Genomic DNA, 27,258 nt, shown 5'->3' with positions numbered 1-27,258 from the left:
AAAAACCCTATTTAAGTAAAATTAGTATTCTTATTTATCTGTAGTTTACCTTAAAATGAAATACAGTTGTCAGTATTTAGGGTATATGTTCTATCCAGAATTATTTATGTGCTAAGTAATTGAATTTTTTTTTTTAGATCACAAGTTAAGACTGTTATTTAAAATATTATCAGGTTTTGTTTTTCTTGCTAGTATTTTATTCCACAAGCAATGAATAGAGTAGTCCGTCCTTCCGTCCTTCCTTCCTTCCTTCCTTCCTTCCTTCCTTCCTTCCTTCCTTCCTTCCTTCCTTCCTTCCTGCGTAGTCCTTTGAGGCAGGGACTCTCTGAAGCTGAAGCTCTTATTTTCTTGGTTAAGCAGGAAGCCTGCATCTCTAGCAAGCCTCATATTGCCCCTAACAAAGCCAGGGTTTCAGGCATGGGCAGGCCACTGAGCTTGTTAATGGCTGCTGAGGTGCAAGCTCTGGTCATCATGATTGCATGGCAAATACTCTTAACTACTGAGTCATCTCTCCAGCCTTAAACTTTCCTTAGAAAATTCAACTAATGGGGCTGGTAAGAGAGTTCAGTTGGTAAAGTGCTTGCCTGGAAAACGTGAAGACAGAGTCTGATCCCCAGAGCTCATGCACAGATCTGATCATGATGGCACACATTATAACCCCAGTGTGCTGTGGAGGCAAAGACAGGCGGATTCCTGGAATTTGCTATTCAGCTAGTCTAGCCCAGTTAGTGAGCCCCAGGCTAATGAGAGACCCAAAACCAGGTGAATGGCATTTCTGAGAATGATATTCTAGTTGTCCTCTGGCATTCACAGGTGTGCACATATGCACATACTCATGCATGCACACAGAGACAGTTTTAAAAAGATACAGGTAGCCCTTTGAACTTAGGAAGTCACACAGGTCATACTTGAATGCTTACCGTGATGACATTATTAGAGACGACTAGGGCTTTTGAAGTACCATTAGCACATGTCATCTCTTAATAGTTCCCTGGGTTTGTTTGTAGTAGTGCTTGTTATTAATTCCCAGGCAGCCTCACAGGACTGCCCAGGAGCCCCAGATTGCTCACTGTAAAGTGTGGTAAGGCTCTGTACTCTTCACTTTGGGCCTCTAGGAGCTCAGTCTGAGGAAGAAAGGCCTGGAATGTCTCGTATCCATTCTGAAGTGCATGGTGGAATGGAGCAAGGATCTGTACGTGAACCCCAACCACCAGGCCACCCTGGGTAAGTGAGCAGTGTGTGCAGCTCCTCCTTTCAGATGCAGCTCAGCAGGGTGGGACAAGTCATTCTGGGATTGAAGTAGACAGTTGTCGTGTTTCCTAAATTCCTGCAGTTACTGTAAAGCTCGTGCTTTTTAATACATGTGGGGTGTTCGTTCACTTTTCCTGTAGCTGTGCTAAGGTGCTCCAACAACAGCATAGAAGAAAGAAAGGGCTTTGCTTCTTTTGGTGCGAGAGACTGAGCATAGAGCCTCATGTATGCTAGTAAGGGGATTTACCACTGAGCTGCTCAGCCAAAAGGATTGATTTTATTTTATTTATTTAAGGATTTGCTTTTGTTTCCTATGTATGTGTGCCATATGTGTGTGGGTGCCTGAGGAGGCCACATTTCCTGAACTGGAGTGAGTTATTTGATGTGAGACTCCAACCTGGGCCCTCTGGAAGAGCAGAAAGTGCTCTTAACTGCTGAGCATCTCTGCAGCCCTACTTTAAAACAAATGTGTGTGTGTGTGTGTGTGTGTGTGTGTGTGTGTGTGTGTGTGTGTGTATCTGTGTCTGTGAATGAGTTTGTGCACACAAGTGTGGGTACCCAAGAAGGCCAAAAGAGGGTGTCAGATCTGTGGAGCTAGAGTTTCATGGAGACATTGCAGGCTTCTTCTTCTGTGCCATGACCTGGCCCTACCTGGGCCTCCATTCCTGACTCATTCCTGCCACCACCCCAAGTCAGGCCTGGTTCCAGAGAATTTCACTGAGTCTTCTTGTTCTCTACCAATTGTCCATGCTTGTGTAGACACCATACTCCTGAATTATATAGTGATGGAAGTTTGGATTTGGGTCAGGCAAGTCCTTAGGTTTATTATTAAGTGTCTTGCTTTAACATTTTCTTTGCTTGTGAATTTTAGAAGTAGTTTGAGTTCTATGTTAAATAAATTTCTGTGTGATACTGAGGAAAGTATTTAAGTGATAGGCTTGGCATCTTTGTCCCTTAGAATGCAAACCTGTGGTAGATCTGAGGAATGGGCACCAAAGCTGGAGCTTGCTCAGCTACATCTATTCTATCTGCTTAATTGGTTTTGTTTGCTTTTATGTCACTGCAGGTCAGGAGAGGCTCCCAGATCAGGAAATGGGAGACGGAAAAGGCCTTGACATGGCAAGACGGTGCAGTGTGACATCAGTGGAGTCCACAGTGTCCTCAGGGACTCAGACAACCATTCAGGATGACCCAGAGCAGTTTGAGGTCATCAAACAACAGAAGGAAATCATTGAGCATGGCATCGAGCTGTGAGTGTGGCTGCTTTGCTGTGCCATCTCTCAGGGCTTTTGACAAAGCTACATTTTCTCTAGGACCTGTAGGTAGAAGTTTCTGTCCCATCAGCAACTCCCAAATAAACACATTGAGACTTAATATTGCTTATAAATGCTCAGTCAGTAGCTCAGGCTTATTACGAACTAGCTCTTATATTTTTAAGTTAATCCATAGTCCTTATTTATGCTCTGCCATGTGGCAGTACCTTTTCTTGGTGCATCATGCCCATCTTATTCTCTCTGCATCTGGCTGACAACTCTTCTGACTCTACCTTTTTCCTTCCCATCATCCTTAGTTTGGTCACCCCACCTATACTAGGCTGCTATCCAGTCAGTGTTTTATTATACCAATTTAAGTGATAAATTGTGTTTAAGGGGATTATTCCACAGCAAGGAACTGGAGGCTGACTTTTGCAGGGGAAATACCTGTGACGAGGGCCCTGCATGGCTATTAGGCGTGGAGAGAGCATAGGGGTGTGAAAGGAGGAGACTCGCTTTGTACAGAGCAGCTTTGTGCAGCTCAGAAGGCCTTTTTTTTGCCTTTTCTGACAGCAAAAAAAAAAACACTTTAGAAAACATCCACGCATAGTGACTGAGGCCTGTAATTCTAGTCTTTGAGAGGCTGAGGCAGGAGGATAGCCTTGAGTTGAGATTAGGCTACATTATAAACTCTGAGAAAACAAAACTACCAAAAACTAAATGGACTGGAGAGATGACTCATTGGTTAAGAGCACTAGCTGTTCTGTTAACTCATCCCAGAGAGTCTGATGCCCTCTTCTGGCCTCTGAGGAACACGACCATGCACGTGGCTTGTAGACATACATTCAGGCAAAATGTTCATATGCATAAAATAACAATAAATGCAATCTCAAAAAAAATTTAAAAATAAAACAAAAAGTATCTGGAAGAAGCCACTGTCTATTCCCTGAGCAGAAAACTCAATGTTCACTGTGTTTTCTTTAGCTGTGTGTAGGTTTTTCTGAACCATTTGTAATTTGTAGCCATCACCATACTTGAACACACATGTTTGAAACTTAAGGACATTCTACACATTATGGTGACCCATCCTTGTGATAATTGCTCAGTCTTTGTTTCTTCCTAGTCTTCTGTGCACTTTAACACATTGTCTTCTATGCTATTTACTTTTGAATAATGAGCAAGCTCCCTTTAACAGTTGAAGCGAAGCACTCAGGCTTTGCATGGAAGTGCTGAGTTCTGTGTTTTCCTGCCTCACCATCCCTGGGGTGCTTTGTTTTCCCCATGGCAACTAAAATAACAGTTTTTATGGAGTTCACTGCAGAGAGAACAGTGGTATGATAGTTGAAAACATGAGCCTCACCCCTCCTCTGCCTCCCTGCCTGTCTTCTTCTAACAGCACACTGGCACACATGGCCTGTTGTTAGGCCCCTAGTCACCATGGTGAAGAGCTCCTTCTGTTCTCTTAGTGCTCTTTGTCATTCTAATCCCTCAGACATGAACACTATTTCCTCCTCTGAGAGGCATCCCACAGCCATGCTGATTAAAGAATTTTCCTGTCCTTATCCATTTGTGTCTTCATGGCTTGCCTATTTGTGTTTGTCCCTCTCCCATGCAAGATTTGGCAAAATGAACTCTTCCATTGATTTTGCCTCTCCTTATTAGAAAGCATAAAGTAACTATCGTGTACCTACTTTGCAAAGGATGGGAGGGCCAAAGCAATAGTTTGAGACTATTATGACGAGTCTTCTGAACATCTAGGACCCATTTTGATATCGGATGACTACGGCAGCATTGGCCATCACACATATATGCTAGAACACACCCTTATCTGAGTCAGAAGTCCCTATATTTACTGCTGTCTCACCAGTGGCTTGAACTTTGTGTTACTACTGTCCTGTCTTCCAGATGGCTCTGTGCCCAGCTCAGTGCCCAGGGTTCTATTACTGTTAAAGATGGGGAGAGTGACTTGGTTGACAGGCGCTAAGTCTGTAATTGGAGGATCAAAAACTAAGAGCTGCTAAGGTGGGGTGGTTCACTGTGGTCTCAGTACCCCAGAGTCTTAGACAGGAGGGTTTCCATGGGTTTAAGGCCAGGTCGGATCATACAGTGAGGACCTTGTCTCGAAAAACAAAATATAAGACCAAGTATAGTGATACACACCTTTAATCCCAGCACTCCAAAGGCAGAGACAGGTGGGTTCCTGTGAATTTGAAGCCAGCCTGGACTGCAAAGTGAGATCCTGTCTTTAAAAAAAAAACCAAAACACTAAACCAAAAGCAGAACAGTGCTGGTGAGATGGCTCAGTGGGTGAGGGTGCTTGACGTCAAACTTGATCATAAAAGGTTCAGGACCAAGTCCACACTTGATCACATGTGCACACATGTAAATAAGTAATTAATAAATAAATTGAAAAAACTTGATGGTAGAACTTGGGAAAGCTGTGGGACAGATGCTGTATCCCTGCTAACTTTCTCTCTGCCCCAGAGTTTTAAGCCAGCCACCTGTGTCTTGTCCCCTCTCCTTGTGATACAGCTTCAACAAGAAGCCCAAGCGGGGAATCCAGTTTCTCCAAGAGCAAGGCATGCTGGGGACAGATGTAGAGGACATTGCCCAGTTTCTGCACCAGGAGGAGCGGCTAGATTCTGTAAGTCGGGGCTGATGTTGTGTCTCACTGGCTTGTACCTCCAGCTTGACTGGCCCTGAGTGAAAATTGCTTTGTACCCTGGCTCCTGCAGTCTTGCTCTCTCCTGGCACTGCACAGCATTCTCTGATGAGAATGAATGCTACTTTGACCCACAGTTCCTTGTTTGGGGGACAGTGTCCCAGTCCAAAGTGGTCTTGACTGCTGGAAGTTATTCTTTGGCTGGGTATGTCTCTTGCCCTTCATATGTGTAAGCCTCATGTTTCTCCTTCTCTTCCTCTCTCTGACAAGCTGTCGTGCATACGGAAGCAGGGACTATCTTTCCCTGCTTCCCAGCAGTCAGATGCTGTGGACTCTTTAGTGCCTTTGTGTTCCAGCCACCAGCACCACAGCCATCACCCACATTTGTCAGTTTCTAGATGTGAATCTATGTATTTCAGACCCAGGTTGGCGAATTTCTGGGTGATAGCACAAGGTTCAACAAGGAGGTGATGTATGCCTATGTGGACCAACTGGACTTCTGTGAAAAAGAGTTTGTCTCAGCCTTGAGGACATTCCTGGAAGGCTTCCGCCTGCCTGGGGAAGCGCAGAAGATTGACCGGTTAATGGAGAAGTTTGCTGCTCGATATATAGAATGTAACCAAGGGTGAGTGAGCACTATGACAACTACTTCCTCCTTTTTGCACTTTGAAGTTTTGCCCTTGGGGTTTGGGTTTAATTATTGCAGCTCTGCTAAGCAGTATCCCCCAGAAGACTTTGCAACAACCTTATTTATTTCTGTGCTGCAGACAAGGAGGTTAAGTAACTTGCCTGAGATCTTGTAGCTAGCTGGGCGTGCTGACACTGAAGAGGTAGAGGCAAAGGAAGTGAGAGATGGGGGCGAGCCTAAGCTACCTTGACTTAAAACAAACAAAAACAAGGGATGGTTCAATACCATCACTGAAGGGAGCAGGTTACAAAGCTAGGGTAGCTAGCATGGTGCGGAACGCAGAGGGTTTTTTGATTACATGCTGATAAATAAACTGTGTAACATTATAAAACTTTCCAACAAGTACTTGATTTTATCTCGGGTGTTTTAAATTTTATGTTGTTCATTATTGTACATGTGTGTGCATGATGATATTAGTGTGTGGAGGGGCACGAGTGCCGTGACTTTGGTGTGGAGGCTAGAGGACAACTTTGGAACCAGTTCCCTTCCGCCTTAGTGAGATTTCTGGGAATTGAACTCGGTTCATCAACACTGGTACCTTTACCTGCTGAATAGTCAGTCACTGTTTTTATAGGAACTAGAGAAACTTTGATCCTAACTGGGGTAGAGGCAGAAAGAGATCTGGAATGTAAGTGTCATATAGCAAAAACGAGGACTAACTAGGGAAGACAGAGCACCAGCTGGGAGGAGGCAAGCTGCATGGGGAAATATGTATGTACGGAGAAGCTTGGTGAGACCCATTGCTTTGTGTCCTTACCCAAAACTTAGGGCTAAGTGTCTTTAAGCCCTGCTGTTCGTTCACTGTGCTGAATCAGTGGCAGGCCTATGTTACGGATGGGAAACTGAGGCTCTCTGAAAGATTGAGAATCCAGTCCAAAATTAGTCAGCTAAAAACTAGCCAAGCCAAGATGTGCGAATTTGTCTGAGGCCTCACGGGCCTCCCTGCACGAGCAGTGTGAGTGAGTGCACTGTGAGGGAAACGTTTTGATGACGCTTTTGTCCCAGGTCAATTCCATTTTCATATTTACCAGTCCCAATCCTGCCAGTGTGACCAACAGGCAGCCTCTGGTCATCTGACCCCAACAGGCATGACAACTTGATGTGAAGATGCAATGGTTTGTGGCTAACTTTAAGTGTGCCCTCCATGGGCCTGGAGACCTTGCTCTGGTCAGTTGATCAGACCCTATTGGCTCTCCTTTTGTTGTATATCCTGGGATTTCACTTTTCTGGTAGGGTAGTGTGTACAGATCAGTTTTTCCATCTTCAGTTCACATGGAATGTGGCTTAGTGCTACATAGTTTTGCCTTTCTTTCCTTGCCTAACACAAAAATGTCAGACCTCAGGCATAGCTTTAAAACAATATAAATATTTTGCTTTGTGTTTCTGCTGTTAAGTACCACAATGGGTAATGGAATCCATAAATAATAACTAAGAAAGAATTCATGTGATGCTCTTGTACCATAAGTAATGCTCTTCAGTGGAGGCCCAAGAAGCTCCTAGCATACAAAGGACACAGTCGTTCATCCCAGCACAGTCCCTAGCAGGCTTGGTATCTGCAGGCATCTCCTGGCAGCCTGCGCCTGTTTGCCTGCACTCTCGCCCACAGTGCTCCTTAAAGCTTTTTTTTTTAATTACTTTAGCCAGGCCAGTGGTGGTACACACCTTTAATCCCAGCACTTGGGAGGCAGGGGCAGGTGAATCTCTGTGACTTCGAGGCCAGCCTGGTCTACAAGAGCTAGTTCCAGTACAGGTACCAAAGCTACAGAGAAGCCCTGTCTCAAAAAACTAAAAAAAGAAAAAATTTACTTGAAGCTGTTTAGCTCTCTTTGTACGCTGGACTATTAACTCCTGTGTGGTGATAATTCCTGTTCAGAAGACTCTTCCCTGATTCCACATCATCTGGTGCAGCAGGCCTGCTTTTGGTGACCAGGTCCCCACTACTGCATTCTTCCTGCCTGACATCACTGTGGCCGTGCTTCATATCTGGGCTCTTTTCTTCCAGGCAAACCCTGTTTGCTAGTGCTGACACTGCGTACGTCCTGGCATATTCCATTATTATGCTAACTACGGATTTGCACAGCCCTCAGGTAAAATGCCTTGTGATTCATATATGATAGCCACAGACATGACTGAATTTGTTTGGGTATTTCATTGTTTTAAAAATGTTTTTCTTGGGCTGGAGAGATGGCTCAGAGGTTAAGAGCATTGTCTGCTCTTCCAAAGGTCCTGAGTTCAATTCCCAGCAACCACATGGTGGCTCACAACCATCTGTAATGGGGTCTGGTGCCCTCTTCTGGCCTGCAGGCATACACACAGACAGAATATTGTATACATAATAAATAAAATAAATATTTTTTTAAAAAATGTTTTTCTTTAAAAAAATTAAAAAATGTTTTTCTTATTTTTTTATATTTCAGGTAAAGAATAAAATGACAAAAGAGCAATATATTAAAATGAATCGGGGTATCAATGATAGTAAAGACCTACCAGAGGAGTATCTGTCCAGCATCTACGAAGAAATAGAAGGCAAGAAGATTGCAATGAAGGAGACAAAAGAGCACACAATTGCAACCAAATCTACCAAGCAGAGTAAGGCTTGCCTTCTTGCAGACTTGCCCATCAGCACTAACTTTTCTGTCATTAAAGTATAATTGCATTATTTTCCTTGTCCCTTTCCTCCTTCATCCCCCTCCTAGGACTCCCCTGCTCCATTCCCTTTCAGATTCATGACCTCTTTTCTGTCAATGTTACTGTTACATATACATACAAACATACAAATACATAAATACAACCTACTGAGGCCGTTTAGTGTTGCTTGTAAGTCTATGATTTCAGAGCTAACCCCTCAGCCTGGGGAAACTAGTTCTCCCCAGATCAGTCCTTAGTTGCTTGTAAGTCTTTGTCTCGGCGTGGGGCTCAGCTCTGCCTTTTGAGTACACCAGAAAGTATAATTAAGTACACTGCTGATGATAAATTTAATTTGCATATCTAGACACTTGAATAGTAATGTGATTAAATTAATTATGATTATGTGGTTCTTCATTCTTCCTACATTTGTAATTAGGAACAAGAAGAAATTTAAAATGCATATTCTAAGAGCTAAATTGTCCTCCCCAAAAGTGCTCCACAAAGCTTGAACTCATGATGATTTTGTCAATTGTGGCTGGAACTCTTATTCTCTCTGTGGTGCCGTCAGTCTCTGTGTTTGAAAAGCTCAGGTGCAGTGCTTAGAGCACAGGACCTAGAGCCTAACTACTTCTGCCAAGCTGCAGCTCTGTTAGTTCTGAGCCCAGGCACCTAACCAGTCAGCCTCATCATCCCCATCTGTAAAAAGGGGATATTTGTAACAGGCTTACATACTGATTGGGAGACTTGTGAGTTAATCATTAAGACTTGAGGCAGTTCCTGGCACATGGCAAGCACTCTGTATGTGCTCTTACTTCTTTGCAGACGTAGCTAGTGAAAAGCAGCGGCGACTACTGTACAATATGGAAATGGAACAGATGGCTAAAACGGCCAAAGCTCTAATGGAGGCCGTGAGCCATGCCAAAGCTCCATTTACCAGTGCCACACACTTGGACCATGTCCGGCCAATGTTCAAAGTGAGTATCCTAGGAAACTGGCATGTTGCCAGGCCCAATTCTACACTTGGTCTGCTCTAAATTAGCTGGCAAGACCATAGTGGGGAGAATAGAGAGGAAAACTGGGGTGCTTCTAACTGTTCGGATGGGTTGATGGGGACTGAGCAAATTAATAATTGTTCAGGCACATGACAGTATGAAAGGACTGTTTTGGGTGTTTTGTTTTGTTTTGTTTTGTTGAGACAGAGTTTCTTTGTGTAACCATGGCTGTCCTTACAAAATTAGCTGTGTAGACCAAGCTGTCTGTCCTTGAACTCACAGAGATCGCCTGCCTCTGTCTCCCAAATGCTGGGATTAAAGACGTGCGCCAGCACCACCCAGCAGGACCATTTCGTTTTTAAGATTACCTTTATTGTGTGCATGCACACCATAGAGTTTAGGGAGGTGAGAGGAGTGAGTGCTTTTCTTTTATCATGTGGGTTCCAGGGGTTGAATTCAGGCTGTCAGGTTTGGAGGCAAGTATGAGTGCCCTTACTCACTAAGCCCTCTCCCCAGCCATAAAAGGCCAGTTTTCATGTGAGCTCACCCTATTGGCTTCAGGGTTAGTTTATCAGGTAAGAACAGGTGGAAGAAAAGAGATAGCAGTTGTTCTCTACTCTCAAATGTTTAGAAAGCACACATACACAAATAGTGTAATTTTTAAAATGCATTTGCCCCAGCCTGCCTTTGAAAGTCAGAGCACAGCTTGCTGGCATCAGTCTATTTCCACCATGTGAGTCCCTGGGTTGAGCTTGTGTCTTCTGCTGGGCAGAAGCTTCTTTACCCACGGAGCTTACCTTGCAACATCTTTTTTCTCTTAGCTGTTTTCATTTCAGTGTTTTTCCCCACACTATGTAGCCTTGACTGGCCTGGAGGTTGTTAAGTAGACCAGTAGACCAGGCTGGCCTCTAACTACAGAGATCCACTAAATTTGATCAGGTTTGAAGGCGTGTACACCTAGTCCAGCCCACTTACATGCTTTGGTATACACACCATTCTGATTGCTAATGTCTATGGAGAGAACCTGATTCTGGGGGACTAGAGAGATGGCTCACCCATTAAGTGCACAGGCTGCTCTTGCAGACAGCCAGGGTTCCACTCCTAGCAGCTATTCAGAACTCCAGTTTCATGGGAATCTGACACTGTTTATTAAATAGTACATTCATTTATAGTGATCACAGTTCATAAGCAGTTTTTATATTGCAAATGGAATAGATTGAAGTCAAAGTTACAGTGAACATGGCATCTTGGCTATTCCTCTGACACAATGGACGCTAAGTCATTGGTTCTCAACCTGTGGGTCTTGACCCCTTTGGGGATCAACTGACCTTTTCGCAGGGCTCACATTTCAAAGATCCTGCCTATCAGATATTTACAATTTATAACAGTAGCAAAATTGTAGTTATGAAGTAAGAACAAAAATAATTTTATGGTTTTGGGGTCACTACAACTTGAGGAACTGTGTTAACAGCATTAGAAAGGTTGGGAACCACTGTTCTAAGTGCTCTTGCCATACTGAAATTCTGGATGTTATTAAAACTGCTTCCTTGGCAGCTGGTGTGGACGCCGCTGCTGGCAGCCTATAGCATTGGCCTGCAGAACTGTGATGACACAGAGGTGGCCTCCCTGTGTTTAGAAGGCATCAGGTGTGCAGTCCGCATCGCCTGCATCTTTGGAATGCAGGTGGGTAGAAGTGAATGGCTTTCCAGAAATACCATGGTGTGTTTTTGCAGATTGTAAAAGCTTTGAAACTACCAGGCATTTCCACTTAACTGTTTCAGCAAACCGCTTATTCATTCCCACTGAGAAACAACTGTGGCTTGGGGGAATACTGTAGGTCCAGATCAAAACTAACTACTCAGCTAGCGATGACAGAGCAGCCTCTTTGTCCACGTGCCTCACTTACATGCCCTGGTGCTTAAGTGTCTGGTTGAGGGCATCGCTCCCTCATAAAGTGCATGGTGTGATCAGCTGCCTGGAAGCTCTCAGTGTTATTCCAGCATTCCCCCAGCTGCTGCTGCTTTTTATAACCCATTTTTACTATGATTTCCCTATCTCCTACCCTGCTCTGAGGAAGCAGATGGTTGAATACAATATTGATATAAATCTTGTTTGAATCCTGAAACATTGAACAAATCAATGCAGTCTCGAGCTTTTGTACAGTCACACGGTTGGTGTCTGTTCTACACCTTGCTTCTAGGTCAGTAAAAATGTGCCCATTAGTTTGTTCTAACAGTTTCAGTATTCTGTCCCCATCCATCTTTCTGGGGATTTTTCTTTTGTATCAAGACCTGAGGTTCTGAAGTTTCAAAGCCCACTCTGGTACTTCTCTAGCCAGGTGATGTTGCCCCTCCAAACTCAGAGGCACTGTTTAGCTCCTCATTTATATCTACCTTACAGAATTGCTGTAAATAATAGCATTTATTTGATAGCCTTGGCATCCAGCAGAGAGATTAGAACACAGGACAGATAGTGTGTGATTTGTCACTGCAAAGAGCTAGTTCTCACCTGTGCTTGTGCACAGAGAGCCTCGGGTAGTCCAGTGGTGGAAGCATGCCAGCAGAGGGCTGGAGAGCCAAAAGCCTGCTGTGTACATTAGGAAACAGCAGGAAAGCTCAGTGTGCCAGCCTGCTATGTGACTGGCTATACTGAGGGTGGAGTCACAGTGCTCTCTGGGCTTCTCTTTCAGCTGGAACGAGATGCCTATGTTCAGGCCCTTGCTCGCTTCTCCCTGCTGACAGCCAGCTCCAGCATCACGGAAATGAAGCAGAAGAACATTGACACCATAAAGACACTCATCACTGTGGCTCACACTGATGGCAACTACCTTGGCAACTCTTGGCATGAGGTATGCGTCCCTGCCTTTTCTTGGGATAGCTCAGCCTCTTATTTATGTCTTTTCCCCTTCTGCTTAGTTCTGTTGATTAAGTTAATCCTTCCTTTACCTCATGAGTCTAAAAGTTGCCCATGAGTACGGAGTTTATGCCGTCTTGACACTGATGGCAGGTAACAAAACAATCAGCAGACACGTGGCATGATGACAGACAGCAATGAGTGCAACTTGGGCTGGTGTTGGGGTGGGATCAGGAGAGTTTTAGGAAACTTATTTTGGTGGGGCACATAGCTGATCACAGCTGAAGGAATGGACTGGGAGAAGTACCATTCAAAACATGAAAAACAGAAATGCAAAGACCCCCGGGAAAGACAGGTGGCAAGATGAAGGAACAGTGTGGAAACCAGGGAGGCTCTGTGCAGTGTCCGAGGAAGAAAGTAGACAGGTTGGGGAGCAGAAGCAAAAGGTCCAACCACATGGGTTGAGTTTCATGGCAAATAGCACCCTGCTTCAATCAAGGTTTACACATACACATGTATTTTTGACCATGTGTGTAACCCTGCTGTACCAATACTTCTGTTTATTGTTTGCTTTTTGTTTGTTTGTTGAGTCAGGGTTTCCCTCTGTGGCCCTAGCTGTCCTGGAATTAGCTCTATAGAACAAGCCGGTCTTGAATCCGCCTGCCTCTGCCTCCTGAGTGCAGGGATTAAAGGCACACGCCACCACCACTGGCTGTTTGTTTGCTTTTTAATAGTTAGAAAACAATGGTGTCTAGTAGTGTGCTTTTAAAACCACAATCATAGTTGTACAGACAGGACTCTTACTACTGCTTAGCCAGCGGTTCTGACCTTAGGGAAGCCATCTGAAGGGCCTATGATTTATTCTTAGTGTGAAAAACTGTGTGTTCCAGGAAACACAGAGACTGAAGACTTAGGCATCCTATCTTTGGCTGTAAAGGCTTCACTTCTCACCCATTCTCCGTAGATCTTGAAATGCATCAGCCAGCTGGAGCTCGCTCAGCTGATAGGAACTGGGGTGAAGACTCGCTATCTGTCTGGCTCCGGGCGGGAAAGAGAAGGGAGCCTGAAGGGCCACACATTGGCAGGAGAAGAGTTCCTGGGTCTTGGCCTCGGTAAGACACCAGGCCCAGCTGGCCAGCACAGATTCACAGGTTAACAGTGATGATGCTCTCCCTGTCACATCAGGATTACCCTGTGTCTGTCCTCTTCTTGTGCAGCTGCAGCCCCAGTGCCTTGGTGTGATTGAGTTGAGTAAAGCATCTGGTTCTCCAGCATGAGTAGGGTGCTTTCCTGTTCCTTCTCCACCTGGGGCCTTGCTGGGGCCCCCTGCAATAGGGGCTTCACTGTTGTTTGTGTCTGTACTAGGGAGAGGCTAGATCCTGACTACACTTCATCCATGTTCTTAGAGTAAATGGTTGTTCCCATCTCTGCTATGGATTGAAGGACTCTGATCAGCTCTGTAATGATTATAATAGTCAAAACGTCAAGCAAATGTGCCAGGCCACATTCTGAGCATCCAGTTTATGTATTTTAGCTTATTTGATCCTCATAATGATCCAATGATATGGGAGCTGCTACCTTCGCTTTGTGTAGAACTGAGAAAACTAAAGCACAGGGGAAGTGACTTGAGCAGAGTCACATGGTAGGGAGGTAGCCGAGGCTGCTGGGTCCAAGTACAGTGGAGTGGCACAGTACAGCCAGTACAGTTCAATTTCTGGGGCACGGGTGGTGACAGCAGCTGTCCTTGTTTGCTGTGGAGGATGACTGCAGTGAAATCCTGCTCAGCCCACCAGTGTCCCGCTGTTGTGTGTTCTCAGAGCTCTTGGCTGTTCCCTTGCTTGTTTCCTAATCATTGGGAGCCGGTCTACAAGCAAGAGAGGCATAGCAAGGATGTGTTTTAAACCCCAAATGTAAGCTTTTTACTCTGTCAGCAGTGGAGCATTTTGTTCTTAGTGTGTTTAACTTGCATTCCTGTTCTCATTTATGTCCTTGGTATTTGCCTGAGGCAAAGGGTGTTTTCTGTTGTTTACTTGCTTTGCTCTTTTGAGGCAGTTTTCCCACATCCTGCTGCTTGTAGCAGAGGCTGGCCTTGAACTTGTGATCCTTATGCCTTTCCCTCTTAGTGCTAGGAATACAGGTGTGCCCCACTGTGCTTAGCCTAAATTTTTTGCATTGTATTTTAGGTAATTTGGTGAGTGGTGGTGTTGATAAAAGACAAATGGCCAGCTTCCAGGAGTCTGTTGGTGAAACCAGCTCCCAGAGTGTGGTTGTTGCAGTGGACAGGTAATGCTTTTGTTCTCCATGGACGCCGTGCAGGAAACCACCTGCACCTGGTATCATTTATTAGCTTCTGGGTGTGGTGAATCCAATCTGTTTAGCTGTTAATGTTTTCTCTCTTCCTTATCTGAGTTCTTGAGAAATTTCAATTTCCCCCCTAGAATTTTTACTGGCTCTACCAGACTGGATGGAAATGCAATAGGTATGTGTCTTACTCTTGTGAGAACTGTATATGCCTCCTGTTGTGATGGTGTGAATGTCTCTCACCGGGCTTCCCATGCGTTGCTGTCTCCAGTTGACTTTGTCCGCTGGCTGTGTGCTGTGTCCATGGATGAGCTGGCCTCCCCTCACCATCCCCGGATGTTCAGCCTGCAGAAGATTGTGGAGATATCTTACTACAACATGAGCCGAATCCGGCTGCAGTGGTCTCGGATATGGCATGTCATTGGAGAGCACTTCAACAAGGTAACTGCTCGCTTCTAAAGAGCACTTAGCAGCAACTGACAGAAAACAGGAATGGGAAGAGTTGGCTCCATTTGGGGGGATTTTCCCTCAATTCATTTTTCCCTGTGAAATCAAGGACAGCTTGATAGGAATAAATGTTGTGCTTATATTTGGATTGGAGTCATGTAAAATGAATTAAAAGTCCAATAGTATAAAGATACTTTCCTATCCATACCCATGGCTGGAACAGTAGCTCACTTGGTAGAGTGATTGTCCATCATGCACAGAGCGCCCAGGGTTCAGTCCCCAGCACTGCACAAATAGGACATGGTGGCGCATGCCTTAATCCTGCATGGAGTTGACAGTCATCCTTGGCTGTATAGCAAGTTGTAGGCCAACCTGGATATAACCCTTTCTTTTTCTTCTTTTCTTTGTTTTAAAGGTCTTTTGAGACAGAGTCTCACTGTGTAGCTCTGGATGTCCTGAAACTCACTATGTAGACCAGGTTCGCCTGCCTCTGCCTCCCAAGTCCTGGAATTAAAGGCATATACCATCCTTTGCAGCCAATTTGCATATATTATTGCCATTCTGTTTTAAAAATAAACTCATATTCAGGACAGGGTAATACCATTATAGTAGCTGGACAAACCTGCTGGTGCTTGGAGGCATGAAATTCTACAGTCTCTTCCTACTGACCATAGCAGAGCCGTGTTCACACACTATTCAGTGTCAGAACTTGTTATACACAGGCTCCATTGCCACTCCTCTTCCAAAACCTTGTTGGAAAAACTACAATTTATTGTAAGTCAGAGACAAGCGAAAGACATCTAAAACAAACAACTATTTTTTTTGTTTGTTTGTTTTTAGGTTTTTTTTTTTGATTTTTCTAGACAAGGTTTCTCTGTAGCTTTTGGTTCCTGTCTTGGAACTAGCTCTTGTAAACCAGGCTGGCCTCGAACTCACAGAGATCCGCCTGCCTCTGCCTCCCAAGTGCTGGGATTAAAGGTGTGCACCACCACCACCCGGCTCAAACAGCTGTTTTAAAACAGACAGGTGCTAGAGTAAGTCAGCCATGGCTTCATTTCTCCACTCCAGATTTCATTCTATTCAGAGAACTGGGATATGACTTGGTCTGCAAAGTCCTGCTATGCAAGCATGCTCATGCCCCTGAGTTTGATCCCTAGAACCCGCATAAAAGCTGGACTAGGCAGTGCACATTGTATCCCCAGGTAGTGGCAGAGACCAGCTCGTAGAGCTCATTGGCCAGCTGTCCTAGCCCTTGGTGGGCTCAGGATTGGTAAGCAACCTTGTCTGAGGCAATGGGGAAAACAATAGAAGATGTCAACATCTCACCTTCACATGTACTGCACACGATCCTACACACATGTATACATATACCACATATATACCAAAAATAAATACTTGGAAGAAAGAACAACCACATGCTGGAGTGCAGTGCACACCTGTAATCCCAGCCCAGGAAAGAGGCGGGAGGCTCGCTGGTCTTTAACCGTGACAGTTGACATGTGACAGGCCTCAGCCAAGAAGTAGCATTCTTTGTCTTTGTAGATGTGCCTCCCAGAGAGTGGGCAGGTAGACTGCCTGCCTTTGATGTAGACCCCACATCCACAACACTTCCACTGAACCTGCTTTTAACTTCCTGTTCTGCTAGGTTGGCTGTAACCCCAATGAAGATGTGGCCATCTTTGCTGTTGATTCACTGAGGCAACTCTCCATGAAGTTTCTGGAGAAAGGAGAATTAGCCAACTTCAGATTTCAGAAGGATTTTCTGAGGCCTTTTGAGCATATAATGAAGAAAAATAGGTAATGTACTTTACTGTAAAGACCCTTGTCACCTTTCCTGTTGCTGTCTGAAAGTCTCTCCCACCACCAACCACATGATGGATTCTTTCTCTTCCTGGTAGTTGGTTGAACAACTGCGTAAAAACCTCTTTAATCAGCACATAGTCCAAGGGCTTGGAATTGGCTTAGCCCCTGCTTAGAATGTCTGCAGTCCTATTACAGTCCCGAACATGCATTCCCCAGCACTACCACATACACTGATATATGTACGTGTGCATCTGTGTGTATATGTATAAATATATATGCATACACATCTCCAGCAAGTTTGAAAAGTCTGTGTGGCAAAAAAAGTCAGGAATTCTGTTTCCTGGGATTTTGGAATTGGTTAGGTAAGCGTCAGTCTTTCTTTGCTGTACGTTGCATCTTTACTTTGTGGACTTTTTCTCTGCCTTCTCTGAATGGCTGCCATGTGATCAGTGAACACAGGCCTTTGCAGCCTGGTCATTGTCAATGAACAAGAAGTCAGAAATAATCCCAACTCTGGTTCCACTGCCCAAATCCTTATAAATCCAGACTTGTCCATTCCTTATTTCTGCTGGACACCAAGTAGCACTTTTTCCTTGACCTTATGGTTCTGTGATTGCAGGATGGTCAGTTGCTCTAATTCCACAGTGGCATAGGAAGAGAAGCTGAGCCTAATCGAATATGCATTACTGTGTGCTTTAAAACATGGCTTTCAGCCAGGCAATGGTGGTGCACGCCTTTAATCCCAGCACTCAGGAGGCAGAGGCAGGCGGATCTCTATTAGTTCGAGACCAGTCTGGTCTACAGAGCTAGTTCCAGGACAGGCTCCAAAGCCACAGAGAAACCCTGTCTCGAAAAACAAAAATAAATAAATAAATAAATAAATAAATAAATAAATAAATAAATAAAGCCACAGAGAAACCCTGTCTCGAAAAACAACAACAACCAATCAATCAATCAATCAATCAATCATGGTTTTCTAATGTGCTGCCTGAAAGGGCAGAATGTGTCTTAACTTCCCACCCTCCCACCTCTTGTCAAGGTCCCCGACCATCCGGGACATGGTGATCCGCTGCATCGCCCAGATGGTGAGCTCCCAAGCTGCCAACATCCGCTCAGGCTGGAAGAACATCTTTGCTGTGTTCCACCAGGCAGCCTCTGACCATGATGGGAACATTGTGGAACTGGCCTTCCAAACCACTGGCCACATTGTCTGTAAGTGTCTCAGTTCCCTCCCCTCTGACATCCCTCTTGAAGTCTAGCAGGTAACCCCTTCTTAACTGTTCATCTTATTGTTGTGGGAGCTTCCTTGCTCTAGTTCTGCTGTTTTGGAATAAACATGCTGGGCAGGGTTAGAAGCATGTGTTCATCTTCACAACAGCCCAGTGAAGGAGATACAGCCAGTTCTCAACCTTGCAAGTCCCATGTCTGAAGGTACAGACTCACTACAGTGTAGAAAATCCAAGCCATTCAAGACACACTCTGAACTGAGGTAGAACAAGATGGCGCTCTCCTCACAGCAAGCAGGGGTCCTCTCTGCGGTCTGCCAAGTGCAGTTTTCACCTGTTTGTGCTTTCTTTTTTTGTTTGTTTGTTTGTTTGTTTGTTTTTCGAGACAGGGTTTCTCTGTGGCTTTGGAGCCTGTCTTGGAACTAGTTCTGTAGACCAGGCTGGTCTCGAACTCACAGAGATTCACCTGCCTCTGCCTCCCGAGTGCTGGGATTAAAGGCGTGCACCACCACCACCCGGCCTGTTTGTGCTTTCTGTTTGGTGCTTTCAGTTTGGAAATGACCTAGAGCATGGTGTTGAGCTCTGACTATTTACTGATGTGTCTTGTTCCGAAAGACAAGTTTGCTATAGGCGGGAGTTGCAGTGCTGTAGGTTGTTGGTTCAGTGTTGGTACCGTAACAGTACACAAGGCGTCAAGAACAGCTGAAACAAGGCTCATGAGATGAGAACATGACAGCCTCCCAGAAAGCTCCTACTTCCCATGGGAGCAGATATTTAGTGTTTCATGTTGGTGTTCATGGAAATTGTAAACAGAACTACAATGAGTAACCTTTGTTTTTTCCACTTTGTCAAAGAAGAAATTGGGGCACAGAAAAAGAACAGCTGAGAAAAGGCTTCCCCAGAGGCCCTGATTCATGAAGACAGTTGGCTCTGACCTCCATTTCCAAACCCTGCTGCCTTATGTCTCCCCAGCAACCATCTTCCAGCACCACTTCCCCGCAGCCATCGACTCCTTCCAGGATGCTGTGAAGTGCTTGTCGGAGTTTGCCTGTAATGCTGCTTTCCCTGACACCAGCATGGAGGCCATCCGGCTCATCCGCTTCTGTGGGAAATATGTCTCAGAGAGGCCTCGGGTGTGTCTCCCATCCTTGCTTCTGTGGGAAGAACCAGAGAGTTGTGGGGCCAATACCCTTGCTGTTGACAAAGCCCTTCCCATCAGTGTGTTAGAAAAGTGTGTCCAAGACATGGCATAGTGGTGCACATCTTTAATCCCAGCACTCAGGAGGCAGAGGCAGGCTGATCTCTAAGTTCAAAGCCATCCTGATCTACAGAGCCTTCAAGACCCCGGCTACCTGACCTTGGGCAGCTTGTCAGTAAATGGGTACATAGCAAGCACTCAGTAACTAGTAGCCACTGCTATTGAGTATTGTGTCTTGCAGTAATGTTCTGGACACAAACATTATTCTGGGTACTTGGTTAGCAGCCTTTGCTCTTTAGCACAGTTCTTTTTTAAAAAAAAAAATATTTATTTATTTATTATGTATACAGTATTCTGTCTGTATGTATATCTGCAGGCCAGAAGAGGGCACTAGACCTCATTACAGATGGTTGCGAGCCACCATGTGGTTGCTGGGAATTGAACTCAGGACTTTTGGAAGAGCAGCCTTTGCTCTTAACCTCTGAACCATCTCTCCAGCCCTTTAGCACAGTTCTTAATATAACACTCTCTGCCCCAGTGCTCTTGTGAGCTTCCTCACTCAGGTTCATAGGTTCATAGGGGAATAACACCTCAAATGGGCAGGTTGATATCTTTCTCAGTCTCTCTGGGACTTCCCCTTTAATGCTGCTGAACAGAGAATTTGGGGAAAAGTTGTCTGGAGCTCAGTCCATGTGTGGTTGCCTTTCTGATCCCTACTGCTTGCTTAGGCTGCATCTGAGAAATGATTTTCATTGCAGGTACTGCAAGAATACACAAGCGATGACATGAATGTGGCTCCTGGTGACAGAGTCTGGGTCAGAGGCTGGTTTCCCATCCTGTTTGAGCTCTCCTGCATCATTAACAGATGCAAGTTAGATGTGCGCACCAGGTAACGGGTCCTCGGGGCAGCTGAACCTTGATGTCATTAAAATAAGTCAGCTTCTTGTCCCTGGCTTCATTCCCTCCCCCATCTTGGTTTTGGTGTTTTCCCCACCGGCTCTCCTTTGCTTTTCCTCCAGAGGACTCACTGTCATGTTTGAGATCATGAAGAGCTATGGCCACACCTTTGCAAAACACTGGTGGCAGGACCTGTTCAGAATCGTGTTTCGGATTTTTGACAACATGAAACTCCCTGAGCAACAGTCAGAGGTGGGTGGAGCTAGGTCATTGCCTACAAGTGGATGTAATAGGCCCAAAGCCTGGCCGACCTTCCTGGAGTTGCGTTGCCAAATAGCAGGGGTTTGAAAACACTGAATACTTAAAGTGCTTTGTCAAGTAGACAGATGGATGTCCCTCCTAGACCAGCGTTAGCTAGTCCTGGGAGATCCCTTTCTGGGGAGAGAAAGGAAAGGAGTAACTCGTGGTTTTCCCACCTGGCCCTGGACTCTGCCTGCCAGCTCTGCCGGCTCCTGGCTGCTCACTTTTGTTGTTTTGTCCTATCACCTGGTCCCTAAGGACTCACAGTGACATAATAGCCGGGGACAGCATGGACACGACAAGCCCTTCTCCAGTCACACTGTTCTGAGTATGACTGTCATGGTGTTGAACATCTTCCTCAGTGCACGTTTTCTCACACGGCTGTTTCTGTAGGTAGTGGTTCTGAGTGAGTGGTGCAGACGTTGTTGAGATGTTGGTACTTACCACTAAAGGATGTTCTAGCTACAGGAATAGTCATCTCACTACAGAGGTTGGTTTTGAAGATTCATCTTTTTTTTTTCCCCCAGAAATCAGAGTGGATGACAACCACCTGCAATCATGCACTGTATGCTATTTGTGACGTCTTCACCCAGTTTTACGAGGCTTTGAATGAAGTACTTCTCTCTGATGTGTTTGCACAGCTGCAGTGGTGCGTTAAACAAGGTATTCATTAATTTGGGGAGGGGGTAACATTCCTCACGGAGCCTAATGAAAAATTAATTTTCTTTCTATGAAAGTATAGATGTGCCAGGCAATGGTGGCGCACACCTTTAATCCCAGCACTTGGGAGGCAGAGGCAGGCGGATCTCTGTGAGTTCGAGACCAGCCTGGTCTACAAGAGCTAGTTCCAGGACAGGCTCCAAAACCACAGAGAAACCCTGTCTCGAAAAACCAAAAAAAAAAAAAAAAAAAAAAAAAAAAAAAAAAAAAAAGAAAGTATAGGTGTAATGCCAAGGGATACTGTGTACAATTTAATCCAATAGTCCCTTCCCAGGTTGTTTTATACAGCACATTTTAGAGATGGATCTCACTGGTTTTGTTCTAAAAGATGAGATGTACGTTTGTGCTTTCGGATTTTATATGATTGTAATTTTTGGTAGTACAATATTTTTACAAGTATTTTTGGAATCAAAATCAACAGCTTCATCAGTGGACTTTGTGGACATCCTTTCGTTTGAGTAGTTGTGTGTTCATGTTGCTGTATATCAGATAAAGATCATGGATTAGTAAGGCCTGGATCCCATTTTTTTGGCCAGGGCAAACTTAATTAAATTCAGCTAAGATTTTTGAAAAGTGACTCCATTTTAAGGTAGGCAGCAAACAGCTATATTATTTTGATGGCAAAAATTGGAATGTTGTTAGTGATTAAATCAGAAACACTATTTTTCTGCATATTCTGCTATTTCCTGTATGTGAGCCAGTTAACTAAAGCAGTAAAACCCTCATCTTCCTCCACCCCTACCAGCAAAACTGATTGGATCACTGTGTTTCTTTAAAAATACATATTTTTACATTTTTAAAATTTTATGTGCATGAGTATTCTACCTACATGTATGTCTGTGTACCAAGTGTGTGCTAAATGTCCATGAAGGCCATGAGAGGAATCCCTTGGGTAGAAATTACAGTAGTTGTGGGCTATCATGTGGATGCTGGGAATTTAACCCAAATTCTCTGGAAAAGCAGCCAGTGTTCTTAACTACTGAGCTGTCTCTCCAACCCCAACTTGGGCCTCTTAATGGCATACTTCAGCTATAATATGTGATTCTTTATAGCCTGGTTTCATTAAAACCTACAGACCTCCAGCTCCAATCCTTACCTCCCAGTATCAGATAAAGACCTGGATTCCATTTGGTTGGTGTCAGGACAGCAGTTCAAGTTTAATGGCAGATGCTGTTGGATTTTGCAGATAATGAGCAGTTGGCGCGATCAGGTACTAATTGCTTAGAGAACCTAGTGATATCCAATGGAGAGAAGTTCAGCCCTGCTGTTTGGGACGAAACCTGCAATTGCATGTTGGATATTTTCAAAACCACCATTCCACATGTGTAAGTGCTAAGGCGGTTACCATGTTTGTGTGTCCAGGGGACATTGCCTGGCTCCCGGGTGCAACTTACGCTGATCTTTGCCTTGTCTCCTGTTCCCTTAAGTTTGCTTACATGGAGACCTGCGGGAATGGAGGAAGAGTCATCAGATAAACATTTGGTAAGTTCCTTTATTTTCTTCTCGTATCTTAATAAGGTTAGTCAGCCTAGGCTAACAAGGTGGCTCAGTGGGTAAAGGCACTTGCTACCAAGCCTGATGGCCTGAGTTCAGTGCCCTAAACTCACATGGTAGAGGCAGAGAACTGACTCCTACAGGTGCACCATGGCACACCCTCCCCTTCCTAGCCCACCCAAATACTTAAAATAAGCAAATAAAATGTAATTTAAGACATCAGTCAATACACAGAGAAACCCTGTCTTGGGGGGAAAAAAACCCACATCAAACGATCAGCCTATATGCTTTATAGTTTTCTTACGGGAGTGAAAAAGTTCACAAGGTTCACAAGATCTACTGTTAACATGCCTGCTTGGTGTGGTAGTGCACACCTTTGATCCCTGTGCTCAAGACAGAAGCAGGCAGATTTCTGTGAGTTCCCGACTAGCCAGGGGATTTATAGTGAGCTCCTCTGCCTTGTCTCCCCAAGAACTAAGTAGGCCTTTATCATTTCCTACAAAGTACAGAAAGGTGTTTTTTAAAATAAGTCTCCTGCAGTAAAAACCCACGTGCATTTCTTATCCTTTGTGTCTGCACCTGCCATGGGCTTGCACCTACCTGCATAGGTAGGTGAGCGCAGAGCCTTGTGAGCATGTCTCTGTGTCTTTAAGAAGGTCTTCTCAGGAGCTACGCAGTACTGCAAGTTTGTTCTCTCTGGGACCAGCTTTCTGTTGAAATCCTCAAACAGCTCCTTGTTTATTGTTGTCCTGAATTAACAGTGCCCTGCTCACCAAAGAAGTGATCATCTTATTTTTTGTTTTATTTATTTATTTATTTGTGATGTTGTTTCTTTGAGCCAGGGTCTCCCTGTGTATAACTGGCTGTCCTGGAACTCGCTCTGTAGATCAGGCTGGCTTCAAACTCACAGAGATCCTCCTGCCTCTGCCTCCTGAGTGCTGGGATTAAAGGTGTACGCCGCCACCACCCAGGTATTTTTTGTATGAAGTCACATAAATTTTAATTAAAACTGTGATATGTGTATATCTGTGTGGATGTATGGATTTGTGCATGTGAGTACAGTGCCCATGGAGTCCAGAATAGGGATTCGGATCCCCTGGAACTGGAGTTACAGGTGGTTGTGAAGCTGCCTGACTTGTGTACTGGGGATCAAACTCTGTTCCTCTGAAAGAACAGTCAAATGATCTTAACCGAAAAATTCTGATTTAAATCTCTCTTTAAAATTCTTTGTTTTGAGCTGGGCAGTAGTGGAGCACACCTTTAATACTAGCACGCAGGAGGCAGAGGCAGGCGGATCTCTGTGAGTTCCCAATACAGAGCAGGTTCCAGGACAGCTAGGGCTACACAGAGAAACCCTGTCTTGAAAAACAAAAACAAACAAAAACAATTTTTGTTTTAGTACTTCAGGAAGGCGTGTGATTCATTTGCATTCCCAAATAACACTAGGAACATTAGATTTTAAAAGGATTTGGGCCTTAAACATGAAAATAGGTGAAGTCAACGTTTATTCAATTTTTATTTTCAGATTTTTTTTAGACTTATTTATTATGTATACAGTGTTCTGCATGCATGCATCCCTGCAGGCCAGAAGTGAGCACCAGATCTCACTACAGATGGTTGTGAGCTACCGTGTAGTTGCTGAGAACTGAACTCAGGACCTTTGGAAGAGCAGCAAGTGCTCTTAACCGCTGAGCTATCTCTCCAGCCCTAGGTTGTTTAATTGTGTGTGTGTTTGTGTGCCCGCCTGTATCTAAAGGACTACTTGGAGAAGTGCTTCTCAGTTCATAATGTGGATTCCAAGGATTGAACAGTAGATATAGTAGCCGGTGCTTTTACCTGCTGAGCCATCTCACTGGCCCAAGAGTTTATTCAGTTTAAAGCATGGTATTTAAATATTTTCTGGGTTTGCTGGGTGTGGTGGTGCTCAGACGTGGATGGATCTCTGTAAGTTCAAACCCAGCCTGGTCCATATAGTAAGCTCAAGAACAACCAGGGCTATATAGGGGGAGCTTGTCTCTAAAAACCTAAAGTAACTTACTTGGATCACAAGGTTCAGCAGCAAGCACTTTTACCTGCTGTGCCATCTTGTTCATTCATCATTTTAGTTCTGTCTTTAAATATTCATTTTAGTATCAGAAGCTACAACATTGCTGGTTTATTTTTGAACTTGACCTAATTAAAAACCTGCCACACTCATCATTATAATGTGGAGAGAAATGTTTTGAGTTTAAATAAGAAACTGTGACATTTTAACTAATTTAACATGAGCCATAGGTATTAAAAGTTGGTTAAAAGTCACATCTGTGCTGGGCACCAAAGAGAAACAAACATTGTCTTTTTTTGTTTTTTCTGATTTACATTAGGATTTGGACCTGGACCGTCAGTCTTTGAGCAGCATAGACAGAAATGTCTCCGAGAGAGGACAGAGCCAGTTCTCCAACCCCACTGATGACAGCTGGAAGGGTGCACCATATGCAAGTAAGACTCTTTTGTTCTGGGTGTGTTGCCATTTAGTTATTTTAACTGGACCAGACGTGTATGTGACGCAGATGTTTGGGAAGCACAGAAGTGCCAACAAACACTCCTCTTCCTGCTCCTCCCCTTTCCCATGCCATAGTGTTGCCAGGCTCACTTCAGCCTCTCTCAAGTCATTTTATCCATATACTTGCAAATACATGCTTGTACATAGTCACATATGTACCTACAAACACACGTCTTCCTCTCCTTTTTATACCAGTTATAGGCTAGTATGTGATAGTGCGTTTTCACCTAATGCACCATTCACTATCAATACATAGTCTTCACATTCCTTCCTGCTGTTATCTGTACCCCAGTATATAGATGCATCTTTGTTTAAATGAATCTTAATAATGAACAGTTATTGTTTAATTATTGTCATTTGTGACTATCACTCTTGTGTACTGTTCTGCATTAACACACGTCATTAGAAAATTCCTAGAAGTTAACTAGCAGTGGGGTTAGAGGGTAAGAAGAACATTTGGTATTTTGATGGATGCTTCCAGGTTGCCATCTGTTAAGGTTGCTCCTGTTTGCGTGATCTTTGGGAATACCTCAATAAAATTATATGTCTCTAGAGTGATTTCCTGTTTAATTATAATTGACCGGAGCCTTTTTCCATGTCTGTGAGAACCTGCTCTCTATGTCTGTCACGCCCACCTGGGGCTGTAGGCGCTCTGCAAACCAATTCCAGTGACTTCAAAGAAAAAACACCTGGACTGTGGCGTTGAGCATGGTGACACATGCCTTTTATTCTAGCAGTGGATTTCTGGGTTTGACGCTCCTGTCCTGATCTGTATAGATAGTTCCATGCCATCCAGGGCTGCACTGTATAGCCCTGTTTATGTGCCAGATGCTGTCCAGTTCCATGTGCAAGTTCATTGGTCTTTCTGCTGTCCTTTGAAGAATGCCACTTTGCATTGAATGGCAGGTGCTATAACTTACCAATGTGTAGTAGACAGGGCCAGACAGTTTTGACACTTCACAGTGTTCCAGTTCTGTCTGAAGTGGTGTCCCCATCATTTGTCTTCAGGGCAATCCCACCCCATTCTCCACATGCCAGGCTGTGAAGTAAACACGGACTTGACTTCTGAAGCACCACAGTAGGATAAGACAATATGTGATCCCTGTTACCTTTTGTTTTTTTTTTTTTGGTTTTTTTGGTTTTTCGAGACAGGGTTTCTCTGTGGCTTTCGAGCCTGTCTTGGCACTAGCTCTGTAGACCAGGCTGGTCTCAAACTCCCAGAGATCCGCCTGCCTCTGCCTCCCAAGTGCTGGGATTAAAGGCGTGCGCCACCACCGCCCGGCTCCCTGTTACCTTTTGAAGGAATAAAAATCTCGTTGAAATCCACTGAGAAGGCCCCTGGGAGTGAGGTCCTGTCCTTTGGTGACTGCTCATAGCCAGAGGATTAAAGGTTCCTGATCTGTCATCATCTCTAAATCAAGTCATTAGTTGGATGGGGTCAGGTATAAACATGTCTGCATTTGGAGAGGTATTTGGGACTGGAGTCCCTGCTGTGCCTGCAGGCAGCAGTTAATTCTTCTGCTTTCCCAACTCAGCCTCCCTTCTGAGCCCAAAATGTCTGCACAATTTCTTGTTTTGTGAACCACAATCCAACTTTAGTCCTGCTGGTCTGAAACTTACAGTCTTCCTGACTCCTGCTTCAGCCTCCAGGATATGGCCACCATACCTGGCTGAATAGTTTGGTTTTTTTACTACCGTCAGCTACAACTTCTTTGTAATTTTTGTTTGAGACAAGTTCTCTGCATGTAGTCCTGGCTGTCCTGGAGCTTGCTATTAGGTCAGAGCTTGCTATTTAGAGCTCTGCCTCCAAGTGTGGAATTAAAGGTGTGCCATCATGCCCAGCTAATGTCACTGTGTTTTTGTTTTGTTTCTGTTTTTTGAGTCAGAGTTTTTCTGTGTAGCCTTGGCTTTTCTGCAACTTGCTTTGACCAGGTTGGCCTTGATGAACTCAAGGAGATCCACTGCCTCTGCTGCCTGAGCACTGGGGATCATAGGTGTGTGCC

The 27,258-nt window shown here is 44.5% G+C and overlaps 1 protein-coding gene across 2 annotated transcripts in view; it reads left to right on the top strand.

The window, feature by feature from the left end:
* The window catches only part of Arfgef2 (ADP ribosylation factor guanine nucleotide exchange factor 2), an 81,557-nt gene that overhangs the window by 39,913 nt on the left and 14,386 nt on the right, over positions 1 to 27,258 (top strand). For both annotated transcript variants that reach the window (XM_026787088.1, XM_005362870.3), the window contains exons 13-34: positions 1,116 to 1,224; positions 2,318 to 2,501; positions 5,037 to 5,148; positions 5,586 to 5,791; positions 7,857 to 7,941; positions 8,272 to 8,443; positions 9,305 to 9,456; positions 11,029 to 11,157; positions 12,164 to 12,322; positions 13,292 to 13,439; positions 14,511 to 14,610; positions 14,766 to 14,806; positions 14,900 to 15,069; positions 16,721 to 16,872; positions 17,918 to 18,090; positions 19,077 to 19,237; positions 20,061 to 20,191; positions 20,322 to 20,451; positions 21,027 to 21,162; positions 22,406 to 22,544; positions 22,647 to 22,701; positions 25,077 to 25,191. In XM_026787088.1, the coding sequence (XP_026642889.1) occupies positions 1,116 to 1,224; positions 2,318 to 2,501; positions 5,037 to 5,148; positions 5,586 to 5,791; positions 7,857 to 7,941; positions 8,272 to 8,443; positions 9,305 to 9,456; positions 11,029 to 11,157; positions 12,164 to 12,322; positions 13,292 to 13,439; positions 14,511 to 14,610; positions 14,766 to 14,806; positions 14,900 to 15,069; positions 16,721 to 16,872; positions 17,918 to 18,090; positions 19,077 to 19,237; positions 20,061 to 20,191; positions 20,322 to 20,451; positions 21,027 to 21,162; positions 22,406 to 22,544; positions 22,647 to 22,701; positions 25,077 to 25,191 (2,959 nt within the window). The remainder of the gene's footprint in view (positions 1 to 1,115; positions 1,225 to 2,317; positions 2,502 to 5,036; positions 5,149 to 5,585; positions 5,792 to 7,856; positions 7,942 to 8,271; positions 8,444 to 9,304; positions 9,457 to 11,028; positions 11,158 to 12,163; positions 12,323 to 13,291; positions 13,440 to 14,510; positions 14,611 to 14,765; positions 14,807 to 14,899; positions 15,070 to 16,720; positions 16,873 to 17,917; positions 18,091 to 19,076; positions 19,238 to 20,060; positions 20,192 to 20,321; positions 20,452 to 21,026; positions 21,163 to 22,405; positions 22,545 to 22,646; positions 22,702 to 25,076; positions 25,192 to 27,258) is intronic.

The sequence above is a fragment of the Microtus ochrogaster genome, linkage group LG8 (genome assembly GCF_000317375.1).
Source record: "Microtus ochrogaster isolate Prairie Vole_2 linkage group LG8, MicOch1.0, whole genome shotgun sequence".
NCBI classification, from domain to species: Eukaryota; Metazoa; Chordata; class Mammalia; order Rodentia; family Cricetidae; genus Microtus; species Microtus ochrogaster.
Note: the sequence above shows the minus strand (reverse complement) of the source record. Positions and strands in the feature narration are given on the sequence as shown.